At 39.3% G+C, this 15,666-nt stretch overlaps 1 protein-coding gene across 7 annotated transcripts in view; it reads left to right on the top strand.

Moving 5' to 3' along the window:
• Positions 1 to 15,666, top strand: part of DIAPH2 (diaphanous related formin 2) — a 358,462-nt gene that overhangs the window by 257,631 nt on the left and 85,165 nt on the right. For 4 of the 7 annotated variants that reach the window (XM_081847902.1, XM_081847903.1, XM_081847904.1 and 1 more), the window contains one exon: positions 358 to 1,738. The exons of the other annotated variants lie outside the window; for them this stretch is intronic. In XM_081847902.1, coding sequence (XP_081704028.1) covers positions 358 to 515 — 158 coding nt within the window. In that variant the 3' untranslated portion in view covers positions 516 to 1,738. Of the gene's footprint in view, positions 1 to 357; positions 1,739 to 15,666 lie in introns of those variants that run through there. 7 annotated transcript variants of the gene reach the window in all.

The following is a 15,666-nucleotide window of genomic DNA, read 5'->3' on the forward strand; positions in this document are numbered from 1 at the left end:
GGAAGGGAGTCTGTTTGGGGAAAGCTTGTATTACTGTTTTTGACTCATGTGAAAACTCAGCAGGACATGTATATGCATTCACAAGTTTTAAAATTCTAACTGTATCTACAGATAATTGTAGAGGGCAAAAAAGAAAGGAACAGAGGGTTCCCTGTGTGCTTGATACAGCATTAAATATAAATAAACACTCAACAGTTTGTGGAAAATCATCACCATAATTAAATTGACTTAGCTGAAATCTTTAGACTCTGGGAATTGTGAATTTTTATTATAGTTAGATTTTGTTTATTTGCTTGCTGCGCTTTGGCATCAGTCAACCTATTTTTGAAGAGGTATATCCTGCTTTGTATATTTAAGTTGAGCAGTTACTGATGCAAGATTGGTCCTGCCAAGAAGCACCCTGTGCCTGCTCAGCCAACTCTAACAGCGGGGAGGGAGAACACACTCAGCGCAGACTTCTTGGAATAGAGGAGGAAGCATTTGAAGCTGAAGCAGGAATTGGCTTGAGAGACTGAAAGCACAGATATAGGAGTTGGAAGAGGAAATTGACCTTTTGTTTTTCACACACTAGGATCAGAAGTTTCTAGTTGTGGTACATGAGGATGGAGAAGAAGGGAATGGGTGGACCTAAGGCTTATGATTGTCTGTGCACATAAGACTATAACCTACTTTAGTGTTACTTAAAAGTGATATGTGACTATAAAAATGCATACATATTTGCTAACCATTTGTTAATATTTACTATATTTATACTAAGTTTCTATTGTGTATATATTTACTTTGCAAAGAAAAAGAAATGGTTTAGGGCTAGGTCTCAATATAGGCACAAGGAAAGTGGGGTATAATTTACCAACTGAAGAAAGCATAGATTGTATTGTAATTCTACAGAATTCTAGAACAGAGATGCAATGTAATGCTTCCTTGTCCCTTTGTTAGATCCAGGAATATTAGCCTTCGCTGGTTGTAGTTGTGGGTGAGGAAGATTGTTACATCTCCTCCCTTCCTTGTTCAACTCCTGTTCATATGAAATTGCTAGGAATTTTAAATATGATCATGAAAGGGAACCAGTGGACAGGCTCCTTATGCAATCTTACAAAATTGTGAGCTGTCAACAAATCTGCTTATTGCAGAAGATTATTATGAGTAATCTTTGGCTGGGAGGTGGAATTGTATCCTGTGTACCTGTGTTTATAGAAATAGTATTAGCTAAAATGTTTTCTGATACATACATAGATAAGACAGAATGCTCCCAGGTATAAAGGAGGATTCTCTTTGTTGAGACAAAGTAATATGTTTTCCTTAGCCTCTTTGCTGTCTAATCAGTTTACACCGTCTAATATTTTCACAAATAGCCTCCACAAATCCTACTAATTGCCCTGTAGAGTAAATTCAAATAGGAGGTTGTAGTATTGATCCTACCATAATGTGTTGTAAATGTCACATATTAGTCTGTGCATATTAAAGGCTTATTGTAGTCTGAAGTGTAGGTGTCTGAGGTACAAGTCCACAAAACGAAGTGTATATGTCATGTTTCTTTTTATGTACTTTTGACACTGCATGGCCTACCTTTCCCAAGGACTCAATATTGTATCCTAATACAGGTTCAGACATACAGATTTAATAGTAAAAACTGTATTTCAGGTGTTCATTCATATGTCACAAAACATGGTATAGCAAACTAATGGTTTATTTATTTTATTTTGACTGAACGAAATATAATTAAATATTGTTGCATCAACTTTCTGCCTATTTATGCTGTAAAAAGGAAAAGTGCACCCTACATATTCACTGTTGTAATACAGTCAGCTGCATGTGAGCAAAATGTTTGCTCTTCTATCTACTGCACATCTACATGAAATATGATTAAATCACACTGGCACTGAAACATTTTAAGTAGTCACAATTTCTCTCTTTCCTACTTATGTAAATATTGTAAAGGGGATGAGTATTTTAAATGTGGAATTTGAATCTTACCTGGCTTTCCTCTTTAATGATTCAATGATAGTGAAATCCCTTCTCCTTTAAACAATTCTGCCAGCATCCTGTCATACCAGAAACTTCTTAAAAGGACATATGTTGAACAGTATCCATCACTCTTTCACCAATTATCCATGACCTTTTATCCTAGCCTCAGGCTATGAGATTATAAAACAAGACCAATTCTGAAATATATTCCCTCTAATATTAGTTTAAGCACACCCCCCTCCCACATTTCTAACAATTTTTCTTTTTTAAAAAATCCACTAAGCTGCTAAATCTTTTACCATCGAATTACATTTCTGGAAACCTTAATAGCTGCTGCCCTTTTAGGAGTGTCCTAGTTCAGAAATACTGCAGCTGCGGTGTTACTATGTGCCATCATTTCCCCCTCTTTCTAATTACAGCAAAGTTATAGCTTTGAGGTACATACTATGGCTGTTTAGCCGTTACCTGTGGTCTAAACCACTGAGCCTCTTGGGCTTGCCGATTGGAAGGTTGGTGGTTTGAATCTGCGCGACGGGGTGAGTTCCCGTTGCTCTGTCCCAGCTCCTGCCAACCTAGCAGTTCGAAAGCACACCGGTGCAAGTAGATAAAGAGGTACCACTGTGGCGGGCAGGTAAACGGCATATATGCAACATTGCACTCAGCAGGACTTTCTTCAAAATAAACAATCATAAAATTGGGTTGTTAGCCCATTTTTAGATTAGCAGTTAATTTCAGAAATATACAACTGTCCCAGTTCTTATGCCATGGACCTTTATTATTTATACCCCACCCATCTGGCTGGGTTTCCCCAGCCACTCTGGAAGGCTTACAAATACAATGTTCCAGTTCTTATGCAGATCTTCCAGCTAGTAAAAGACGAAAGATTTATATGATCTAGGTGAACCCAGAGTATAGATCTTCCAGCTAGTGTGGGCTTTCCAGTTTGTTATAATTCTAGAATTTTGCCTTGGCAATTATCATCATGTATATAAAGGTCCTTTTCATGGTCAGGGGTCAGCAAACTTTTTCAGCAGGGGGCCGGTCCACTGTCCCTCAGACCTTGTGGGGGGCTGGACTATATATATATATATTTTGGGGGGGTGAACAAACTCCTATGCCCCACAAATAACCCAGAGATGCATTTTAAATAAAAGGACACATTCTACTCATGTAACAACATGCTGATTCCCGGTCTGTCTGTGGGCCGGATTTAGAAGGCGATTGGGCCGGATCCGGCCCCTGGGCCTTAGTTTGCCTACCCATGGTGTAGGCAAACTAGTTTTTGAGCTGGGGTCAGTGTGGGGATGCTTTTATAGCTGTAACATATACCTTCCTCATTATGTGGCTGAAGATAATGAAGTTCTTGCCCTGTGTTCATGTTTCTCATAAGTGTGTTGCACTTCAGAAATACTAAACACCTCTTGTTTACATGGTTTTATTTGGTTCCTTAAGTCTTGCTTGCTTTAAAAAATATTAATTCTTCATATCTATTACTATTTATTAAATTTATATATTGCTCTTCATTCAAAGATCACAAAATACGTAACATAATAGCAACAAACCACAACACATCCGACACATTTAAAAGGCCATAGATTGTTTAATTAGCCAAAGGCCTGGTTGAAGAGGAATGTTTCCTCCCAGTGCCTAAATATATGTAATGAAGGCACCAGGTGAGCCTCCCTGGAGAGAGCGTTACACAGACATGGAGCCACCACACAAAAGGCCTGTTCTCATGTTGCCACCCCCTGCACTTCTCATGGAGGGTTCACACAATGAAAAGCCTCAGATAATGATCACAGAGCCTTGGTTTGCTCATCTGGGGAGAGGTGATCCTTAATATATTGTGGTCTTGAGCCATTTTAGGCTTTAAGTGGTGCCCTCCTTGTGGAATTCCCTCCCATCAGATGTCAGGGAGATAAAAAATTACACAACTTTTAGGCAACATACGAAGGCAGCCCTGTTCAGGGAAGTTTTTAATGTCTGATTTTATTATTTTTTATTATTTTTATATTTTGCTGGAAGCCCTAGGTTAAATTACTGAAATGCATTATATGTGGGGCTGCCTCTGAAGATAGTCTAGAAACTTCAGCCAGGTTGCTCACTGAGGCAAAATTATTTGTGCATAAATAATTTTAACCTAGGGCTTACCAGAGCATAGAGAACAGAGTTACGATAACCTTTCAACTGATGCTGCTGAGCCACCAGCCAAAACTGATGGAAGGTACTCTGTGCCACGGAGGCCCAGTTGACAGCAATGGATTCAGAAGTACCCCCAAGTTGCATACCTGCTCCTTCCGAGGGAGTATAGCCCCATCAAGAGCAGGCAACCCACCATCCATCTGGTCTAACAGTGCCTCAGTCCTGTCTGGATTCTGCTTTAGTTCATTGTCTCTCATCTAGTCCATTACTAAAATGTAAGCCTATGGTCTTTTGAAACCAAAGCTTTGTTTTTTAGAGAGAGATTATTATGTTGTTTTGGATTAACAATGCTTTAACAGAAAATAGTTCTTTATCACTAACAGGTCTTTTATATGTTTTATATGTTTGAGCCCATTTCAATGCATGTAATTTATAATCATATCCCCCCCACAAAAAAAATGTTATTTAGTAATTGCTTTAGTCACAGACGTCCATGAACTGTCCTGAGGCAATATAAAAACCTATATTCAGTAAATTACTTCAATTTCTCATGCTGCTTATTTTGTAATAGTTCTAAAATAAGTAAGAACTAAATTATATATCTTAGAAGAGTTGGCTGTAAGCAACGGTCTTGGGAAGATGTATTTACTTAGCATATGATGTAATCATCATTCTGATGGAGAAAAACATAAAGATATCTTTGTTTTAAATAATAATCACCAGTAATTCATTTTTAATTATTTGACTTCATTTTAATCATTTGGCTTGATAAATACTTTGCAGGAGGTTCCAAGAAATAGCCATTTGGGAACATTTTAGTTCATTTTTTCTTTCTCTCTGAAATAAAGATTCAGGCGGTCCTTGTCCCTATGATTCCTATCAATCGGTGACACATAATACTTTTTGTCAATGCCTTAGCATAATATTGCACTGGATTAGCAGCAATACATTGAGACCTAAAGCATACTAGTCTGAGGCACTGTTAATATGTGACTGAACTGCCCAGGTAAGTGGCATTCAACCTGAACTGAAAGGGGGTCTATTTCCCCTAAAATTTCAATTATGTCGTGCTCTAGCAGGTAGATAGCTTGGGGATGTTCCTTGATTGTCACTGAAAGTATGTCATGTGGCATGAAGCCATTTATCAGTGTAGGTTGTAACTCTGCCTGGATAACAGTGGTCTGACTTCAATTATTCATACTGTCAGGGACTGGCTGGACACCGAGGAGTGGAGGCTGGATACTGATGAGTGGACACTGGGAGAGAGGGGTTGGAGACTGACTTGGAAGAAGGGAAGCATGAACTGAGGGAACATGTAACAGCCAGAAGACAGAGTCAGAGGCAGGAGAAGCTGCAGGATTGGAGAGTGAAGAACAGTTGCAGGAGGAGGGATAGCTAAGTCAGGCTGGTGTAGACTCAAGGGCTTCCACACTTCCTCATCCTGCCCCCACCTCTCCTGCTCCACTGTCTCCCAAGACCAGAAGAGGATTGAAGTGAGAGGAGTAGAAGCAGGTTACACACATGCATAGTTTGCGCCGGCTTGCATACAGCTTGGGTAGGGAAGATACATAAGCTGAGGCCAGGGGCAGGGCCTCTCTGTTGTAGCAGCTGCCTCATCGGGTGAACACTAAGAGTAGCTGAGAGACGGAGGGCTGATGGACATGCCTTTCCATAACTTGTAGGTGTACTTTTTACAATACAAAGTTAATTCCTCACTCTGGATATTCCATGCCTGGCAGCGCCATGGCACATACCTTAGTAGCATGTCTTGTTCCTGTTTTTTTAATGTGGTTTTTTTTTTTTGTATTATTCTGTATTTTTATACTGTGAACTGCCCTGAGGTCTTCAGATGAAGGGCAGCATACAAATTTAACAGTTAAAGTAAAATAAAAAATGTCAGTTTCAGGAATCATCATCAGATATTTCACTTTTATTTAGTTAGCTCATGTTTCAATTAGAAATAATACAGTGTGTTGTGCGTACTCATCATACTTACAGTATTCAAGCCCTAAATTTCCTGATGATTATTCCATAAAGGTAAAGGAACCCCTGACCATTAGGTCCAGTCGTCGCCGATTCTGGGGTTGCGGTGCTCATCTCGCTTTATTGGCTGAGGGAGCCGGCATATAGCTAAGTGGCCAGCATGACTAAGCCGCTTCTGGCGCAGCAGAACACCAAAACCAGAGCAGTGCATGGAAACGCTGTTTACCTTCCCGCCAGAGCAGTACGTATTTATCTACTTGCACTGGTGTGCTTTCAAACTGCTAGGTTGGCAGGAGCTGGGACAGAGCAATGGGAGCTCATCCCGTTGCAGGGATTCAAACCACCAACCTTCTGATTGGCAAGCCTAAATGGCTCAGTGGCTTAGACCACAGCGCCACCCTAGGCAGCCCTAATTCTAATTGCCAAAGGTGGCCACCCAACATCCTAGAACAATAAGCAACTTCCAGAACAACATGTGGGCACTACTGTCCAGGAACCCTGGGAACAGAAAATCATTGTAATAATTTACACACACACACCGGGATCCTGGAGGGCAGTTCTAAGTCTGGGAGATATAAGAGCGATAACGTTCAAGGTGTGCTACCTGAAGGCAGATCATGGGTTAAATATCCTCTGGAGCACCATCTGCAGACACTCAGGAATCAACCATGTATTGCTTTGGAAAGGTATGCATGGAAGCCGAAGTAGCCACCTTACAAATCTCCAGAATAGGGAAACTCTCCTTGAATGCAGCTGAAGTAGCAGCCCTCCTCAGAGAATGAGCTGTGAGACCACCCAGAGGCACTTCTCCAAGTGCATGGAATGCTTGTATAATGGCCTCCTTAAGTCACCCTGAAATAGTGGGAGAGGAAACCCACTGCCTTGGGGATATCTCCCCAAAAGAAATGAACAGTGCTTCTGGTTTCCAGAAAAAAAGGCCTGTCCAGGTAGAAACTCAAAGCTCTCCTCACATCCGGGGTGTGCCACAAACATTCCCAATCAGACTGTAAAGGTAAAGGGGACCCTGACCGTTAGGTCCAGTCATAGATGACTGTGGGGTTGTGGCACTCATCTCGCTTTACTAGCCGAGGGAGCTGGCATACAGCTTCCAGGTCATGTGGCCAGCATGACTAAGCTGCTTCTGGTGAACCAGAGCAGCGCACGGAAACGCTGTTTACCTTTCCGCCAGAGCGGTACCTAATTATCTACTTGCACTTTGACGTGCTTTCGAACTGCTGGGTTGGCAGGAGCAGGGACCGAGCAACGGGAGCTCACCCCATCGCGGGGACCTTCTGATCCGCCAACCTTCTGATCCGCAAGTCCTAGGCTCTGTGGTTTAACCCACAGCGCCACCTGGGTCCCTAATCAGACTGTAGATTAGGGCAAAAGGATGGCAAAACCACTGTGCCCTATGAAATTAGACCTTTGTCACAAGAAACCCTCAAGAAACCCTGGGAATAGAAATTCACAGTAAGAATTTCCATTTTTCTTTTAAATGCATACTATGGTGCATATGCTAATTATTATGTAAGCTGCTTTTGGCTATATTGTCAGTATTGAGTACCCTGAAGCACAATGCACATTAATTAGAAAGAAGGTAGCTTTTTGGCAAATTCTCTTCAGTGAAAGTCATGTTAGGAAAGGATTATATAAACTTATTTTCCTTCCAATGTACTTCTTTTTATTAATAAAATTAGTTCTCTTGCTCTCCATTTTTTCTGTGCATAATCAGTTTCCAAAAATGTTTTTTTTAGTGGGACTGATATACATATTGCTAGGAATGTTTTATCCAAAATACTTTAAACTGAAAAAATTATTCCCAACCTCAGACTTTCAATGTACAGTTGACTTACAATGCATGTGCATTTAACTTGAGTGAATTCAGCTTTTTTGCTCAAGTCTTCCAAGCAGTAAAACACATAGATGATTTGATTGTTGACAGTTTAATCTGTCAGTGAAACAAAGCCTCAATCTCACATGGGATTACAGACATTTTGAGATCTTATCAGTTAATGTCTGATCTGCTCAAGAGACAGCAGTGGGAAGTTCCCAGTCGCCACATTTCTCACCAAAAAAACCAGCAGCAGCAAATGAGCCCATGCAATCAACCTCTGAAGGTGAACCACAGACAACCACTTTGACTGCAGCTGGCTATTGGTGATTGTCCTCCTCTCCTCTCCTGTCCTCCTCTCCTGAAACAACATCAAGATCAAAAGAGCAAAACAATTGTCATGCACCTGTAAGTGCTGTGTTGTATGGCCATTTCCTGGTTTTTAAAGGATTGTCTTGACCATATACAGTGGTACCTCGGGTTACAGATGCTTCAGGTTACAGACTGTTACAGACTCTGCTAACCTTGGGTTCAGAACTTTGCTTCAGGATGAGAACAGAAATCGTGCGGCAGCGGGAGACCCCATTAGCTAAAGTGGTACCTCATGTTAAGAAGCGTTTCAAGTTAAGAACGGACATCCGGAACGAATTTAATTCTTAACCAGAGGTACCACTGTACTATTTTTGCTTTACACACTATCCTTGGAAAATACCTCCAACATAAGTTGTAAGTTGACTGTAGTTATTTTGTGCTTGACAAAGAGAACTGTGTGACTAGGAGCAGAATTCAACAGGATTCCTAAGTTACTCTGAGCATCATTTACAAAATGACTATCTGGAAGTGGAGAATGCTGCAGCCTTACATTAGAGTAAGTTATTATGATTATTATTAATAAGTCCTAGTTAAAATTAAGATAGCTAGCTAACTGATTGCTTCTATAGTATAGTTCAGTCTTCATCATTGCTACACCGCATACTTAGAAGTAGGCATCACTGAACATAGTGAAATTGACATCTAAGTTCACATACATATGATTCTGTGTTGTGTGCTGTGTTTGGTTCCTGTGGGTAAGAGAATATAAGGCTAGCTCCATTCACTAGATGGCTTATTTGCTTCTTGATCTATGTAGTTGTCTGTCTGTTGTTGGGAGACAATGAATCTCAAATGTCCAGTTTTCAAAATTTTAACATTTGTATCTTTGTGAAGCAACATATGATGAAAATGTAGTGTTCACATTGAGAAACACTGTAGTAGCAGACTAGCACATTAAAATTATGGAGATGTGAATGTTCAGCAAACCACTTGCTCTTGAGAGATGGTTCCTTGCTTAGCTCAGTTGTACATTCTCTCAATTACACACACACACCACACCACACCACACCACACCACACCACACCACACCACACACACTTAACATTGTTGAATTCAGAAAAAAAAACAACTAGGAAAGAGAAGGAAATTGGTTAAAGAGCTGCATGAATGTCAGAAGTGCATTAAAAATACACAGCAGGAGGCCTGAGAGCATTTTCCAAATTATAAGGAGGATTGATAACATGAAGACGGTTACTCTCTTCTTCACAGAGGAGATTTTTTTTTAAAGTGAAATGCTACAATTTGCAACAATAGTAGGTAAGTAATCAGGCAAAGTGCATTATAGAGAGAAGAATAAAACCAAGCAACTCTATAACAGTTGCAAGCAAGTGTAAAATTTTAAATGGGCTTAGCTGTTAGTTGCCATCAACTTCTTCAGCAAGATTTATCACCCAGTCCTCTGCCAGTCAGGGCATACAGTACTGAACTAGATGAAGCAATGGCCTGATTCCATATAAGACAGCTACATTTGTTCAAGTGAGGAGAGCCTTAGGCTTCCAATTTGGGATTATGCTGCCTGATTCACATATATAATTTTACATGAAATCAGCTGATAGAACTTGTTTTTATGTTATGTTACAGAGATTTACCAAAGTCTTCTTTGGTGGGTTTTTATTTATTTATTCACACATTCAATTTTTTTTTCCTATTTGAAGCAGAAGTTTTGAAGACATTTCACCTAATTGTTATTTCAATGCTTTTGGTGTGGTCATAGGCATTAGATCTTTAGTATCATATTTATTGACATAATAGTGTGCTGGTCACTCACCCATCATTGTCCTATAGTCCCCATTTTGCATGACAGTGTGGACAGTTTTATAGATAGATGTTTATCATATGGGAAGCTACTTGTGCTGCTCCATTTCTATTATTGTGTGTTTGAACTCCTGTGTGTGTGACATTGTAAGGATCTCAAGCCCTCAGTCAGCTCAACAGGAAATAATCTGACCATGATAAGGGACTGATGTCAATATCCCCCACTTTCAGATCACCCTCTTCCTGCCCAGCTGAGAAACCAAGGTCCCAAGTGTGGGCCTGCCACGTGTGTTGGGCTGGTGACATGTTGGGACAGCCCCATGGTTGTCATGGCAGCATGAAGTCCTGGGCCATCGCAGAGCCTTGGCATGTATGTTAAGTTAAAGTCCCCTTTAGGAGTGCTTGGAATGTACTGGGAGCCAACATAGGTCTTTTAGGAGTGGTGTTATATGGCTCTGGCAGCTGCTCCCAGTCACCAGTCTGGCAGCTGTGTTTTGGATTAATTGTAGTTTTCAGAGTCACCTTCAAACATAGCCCCACATAGAGTGCATTGCAGTAGTCCAAGTGGGACATAACCTGAGCATGTACCACTCTGGTGAGACAGTGTGCAGGCAGGTAGAGTCTCAGCTGACGCACTAGATGGAGCTGGTAGACAGCCACCCTGGACCCAGAAATAACCTGTGCCTCCATGGACAGCCATGAGTTCAAGATGACCCCAAGTCTCCGCACCCAAGCACAGTTGCCCCATTCAGGACCAGGGAGTCCACCACAGCTGCCCACTAGTGATACAGACTGTGAGAATAGGATTCTAGACTGGTTATGTTTTGTCCTGATCCATCAGGGCTCTTAATAACTTATGTTCATCTTCAAAATGCACATAATTTCCTCTTAAGTCTTCCAGACTTACCTTAAGTGGGCTACAGATGGGAACTAGATGAACCAAAAAGTCATACTAGCAGTTTTCCTCCATGTGTTATTTGAAAAATATACTTACGAATAACACAAAAAACAAATTGCAAAAATGTTGCTTCAACCTCCTGGCTTGTGAAACTTTCAGCGATTCCTGTTTCTGGAGTGAGACTTCCCCTAGCCAAACTGAGAGATCTGGGGTGTTATTTTCACAGCAACTATACTTGCTTTGTTTCACTGCAGCGTTTGGTATCTGTCTTAGTTCTCATTTTATTAATTTCATTCAACCTTTCCCTTCCTTGATGGTTATTATGCTGCTGATCATCAGTGTCCAGCACCTAACCCTTAAAAGTTTTTTAAGTCTGTTTCCCTCTCCTGAAATGCTGTGTTTTATAGGCTTGCCATATGGAGAGTTCTATATAAAATAAAAGGTGGTGCAATACTTCTCATTCATTAAATAGCTTTCAAATAATTTATCATTCATGGAGAACATAAAACTATCACTTAGCTAGATACATAAAAGATGTATAAAAGCAATAATAGTGAAGATTTCTTAAATTTAACAATATTGAGTTTTATTAGTCTAATCAAACTTGATATACATGTATGCATTTGGTACACTAGATTGCTGGCATGGCATTTATTGGCTGGAAGCAATTCATTTTTAATTCATGAGAGGCTATTTGAACATTGTGAAGTGTGCTTTTGTGTTACACATTTTTTACAAATTTAAGAGATACCCCTTAACCTACACATTTTTGTCAAAGAAAAAGCAGAAGGGAAAACATAGTTTGTTGCACTATTATGCTTACAAGGCAATGGAACTGCACATAGCTGGAATTCCAGCAAAAGGCCGAAGGCCAACCATCTTTTATTAGAAGCATGAATACTAATGTTAACATGATGATTTTGTTATACCAGAGGAACATTTATATTATGCCATATATATTGTTCAATGATGAAGGACAACAGAAGTGAGAAACCATGTATCCTGCAGAGTACTCAACATTCCTATGCATTCAGTCATTCTCATTATGTACTGGAAGTTCAAGGTTAGATCTTTCTTATAGTTAGCATGCATTGTACTATTCAATACCAAATGTGTTATGTTATAGAAATCAAAACAGTTTTGTGCCCTTCTGCATCTTATGCTTTCAAACAAAATGCAGCTGTGTTTGAATCAGAGGCCTGGAATGTATCATAACCAAGCAGGGTTAGTGTTAAGGGTCAGTACAACCAGCTACTTGCTGAGGACCATGCTTCAAGAAGGGGCTCCCTTCTGGGCCTCCTGCTGTTGCTGCTCGATGCAAAACTGCAGATATTGTCAGTAGAAAGGGACAAATATAATATTAAATCCTAACCTCATATATACATTGATAGAATCTGGAACTGGTGGTTACCGACGGGAAAAATATATTTTGTGATCACAGCAGCAAACTAACTGTATGAAAAAGGCAAAGTCAATGTCCGAGATCATTAGGAAAAGGATTGAAAAGTCTAAAATTATGCATGTTGTGTACAAAGTGGGTAGAGAAAAGTAACTCTGCTCTCAGTTTTATTTATTTATTTATAAGGGTGTTTATGAACTGCCAGCTCATAAAAAGAATATGTGGACAGTGTAGAATAAAATAATTAAAATTATAAAAGCGTAAAACACAGAAAAAATATCAATAATATTAGAACTAGGATCATCCAATGAAGCTGAAGGTCCAGGGCAAACCAAATGAAGAACTTCTTCCTACAGCACGTAGTTACTGCTACCACAGTGTGGCAGGTAAATTTGTTACCGCAAGATCTAGCCATGCCCAGCAACTTAAATGACTTTAGAAGGGAATTATACAAATTCAGGAGGAGTTAGGCTGTTAATGACTAATAGTCATGATGACTAGTACTTACTACCTTCAGTAACAGAGGCAATATGCTCTAAGCATCAGCTCCCTGTTGAGGAAGATATTGCACTCATGTTCTGCTTATGGACTTAGCCACTATAAACACAGAATGTCTAGGTGGACCTTTTGTCTGATCCAGCAGGGCTTTTCTTATTATTAAGGTAGGTGAATGGGCAGCAGTGAAGAAACAGACTGGTTCAGGAAGAGCATCTTGCCCAAGTGTTCCTTTAAAATCTCGAGTTGTCACAAAAATGAAGCTGTCAAAGCTGCATTTCAATTATACTGCTTCAGAAATCATTAGATGAAAATAAGACTCCACAGACACATAACTGAAAATCCACTTTTTTCATCTGCTCACCTCATCAGCTTGTGACTAATTCACCTGAATGAAGTCTTCTAACCCATTGGAGGCTTTATAAACCTATTTATAGTTTCTATCCCTCCTTGGACCTGCATAAACACAGAAATTGCCAAGCACATAGTAATCCAAAATGAATCACAAGATGTGAAGACCAGGATGAGATTCATATGGCTATTTGTAAAAGATGTATGTGCTGCAGAACAGATAGAAGAGGGTTTAACTATTATCATCTTTGGATATGTGATCTTCTGTTTCTGATATGCTCTGATATGCTCTAAAGAAATTAGGAGATGGCCATTCTCCAATTCCTGTCTCACCTCATTTTTCAAAAGTCTCTCTGGTGATGGTATGTTGCAGTCTTGACAGTTTTGTGCAATAAGTGTCAGAGCATGCAGAACTGCGCCAAGCCAGTAAATAAGCCTGCACTTGCTTTGTCATATTTTCCATTTATCATAATCCATCCAACATTTCCAGGGACAACGTTCTGGGAACCTTTCTTTTTTTCAGGAGGGGCACTGGATACTCTTTTTTCTTTAAAAAATGTGTGTGTGTAAATGTAGCACTTCTTTTCATTGGGTTAGAACTTAAATTTAGATTCTGCTACCTCTGCTATACTTTTCACATTTTTCAGCAATAAACATTAAACTCTGCAGGTCCAGAATCACCTCTGCATGATGTGGTATATGATTTCACTGAATGAGATTTCACTACAAATTTACTACATATTTCTTTTCCTGGAATTTTAAGTGTGACCCTCAAATTGCCAAAGCAAAATAATAAAGGACATCTAGTTGTTGTTAGGGAGAGATTTCACTACAAATTTACTACATATTTCTTTTCCTGGAATTTTAAGTGTGACCCTCAAATTGCCAAAGCAAAATAATAAAGGACATCTAGTTGTTGTTAGGGTCATTATTTGAATGTATAATTAGGTAAGTCTGTCATAGCTCCAGGAGTTTTAAGCAACCATTGTTTAATTAATAACCTGACTTCCCCCTTCCCCCTACCGCACACATACACACCACCTGCAAAATCTCTTCTAAGATTTTTCTTTTATAACAGAGGTTCTGAATAACTAAACCAAAAATAGTATTTTAAGAAGCATTAGCTCTTCCTTTAAGTTATAAACCAATCCAGAAGTGATTTTCTAGTAAATGAAGCTTGATTGCAGTGCTAATGTTATTTCTGTGCAGATTTTCATATTGTTCAGATGCAAGCATCCATTACTGATAACAAATGGTGTTCAGAAGTCAAAAGATTGCTGTGTCTGCATCCATCTAGCTCTGTGAGGAGCACCAATGTGAAATTAATATTTTAGGCTTACATTTGCTTTCATACAACATGTATTTTACAAGCTAACACTGTCTTGTTGCCATCCTGAAATGATGCATGTGAGTTTCTTTAAAGACAGACTCAAGGCTTTCACCTTGAATTTTTCTGAAGCTGTTTGGTCATCATCACAATTAAGCCTTCTAACTTCCTTTCTTTGGTTATATACCAATGCAGACATTAATGCTTTTAAACAACTGAATTTCTTTTCAGATAGAGATAGGTATAAAGACAAGACAGATTCTACAGAATCCTTATTTTCGTATACTCCTTTCCCCGTTTGGGTGGCAGTAATGCTGCAGAAAATTACAAATAGAGCTCACTTTCTCTCTCTATATATATATTGCTTGCAGTGCTTATGACTTTCTTAATGTTTATAGTTGAATTTACTAACACATTAGTACCTGCATAAATTTGGGGATCCCTTAAGGGCCAGGGATTTATCAGTGAGTTCATTCATAATAATTAAGAAAATTAGACAAATTCATAGAGGAAAAGGCAATAAAAAACTACTAGCCTTGATGGATATGTTCTACTTTTACTGTCAGAGGCAATATTCCTCTGAATACCATTGCTGGAAATTACAGCTGGAGAGAATGCTGTTGGATTTAGGCCCTTCCCATAGGTTTCTGGTTGGTCACTGTAAGAACAGGATGATGGGCTAGATTGGCAATTGATCCTGCAGGTGGTTCTTATCTTTATGACTGCTCTGAAAAAATAACAATTTATTCTCCCATTAACTCTATCATAAATTACTTACATTTGTACAATCTCCTCTTTAGAAAGAAACCACTTGTAGTCGTCTTCTTTTGGGGTGGGGTGGAATAAGTCTTATTCCTTTGCAATAATGTTATATGAAGCATTCCGTCTTTAAGAATACTGCTCAGGTCTTCATTGGATTAAAGCCAATGGGCAGTATTTATATTCCCCCCCCAATGTATTTTATTGATTAAATAAATTGATTAAATTGATTAAATACAAAGATGACAAAACAACAGCATTCATATGCCATTCATAATACGTATTCAATAAACTTACCTATGCAGTGTTAATTTATGTACCCTCTTGATACGTTTTCCTGTGAGGAATGTGGAGTAAAATGATTTTGGGTCTCATTCATAAGAGAAAAG

Source organism: Podarcis erhardii, assembly GCF_964252035.2.
Source record: "Podarcis erhardii genome assembly, chromosome: Z".
NCBI lineage: Eukaryota > Metazoa > Chordata > Lepidosauria > Squamata > Lacertidae > Podarcis > Podarcis erhardii.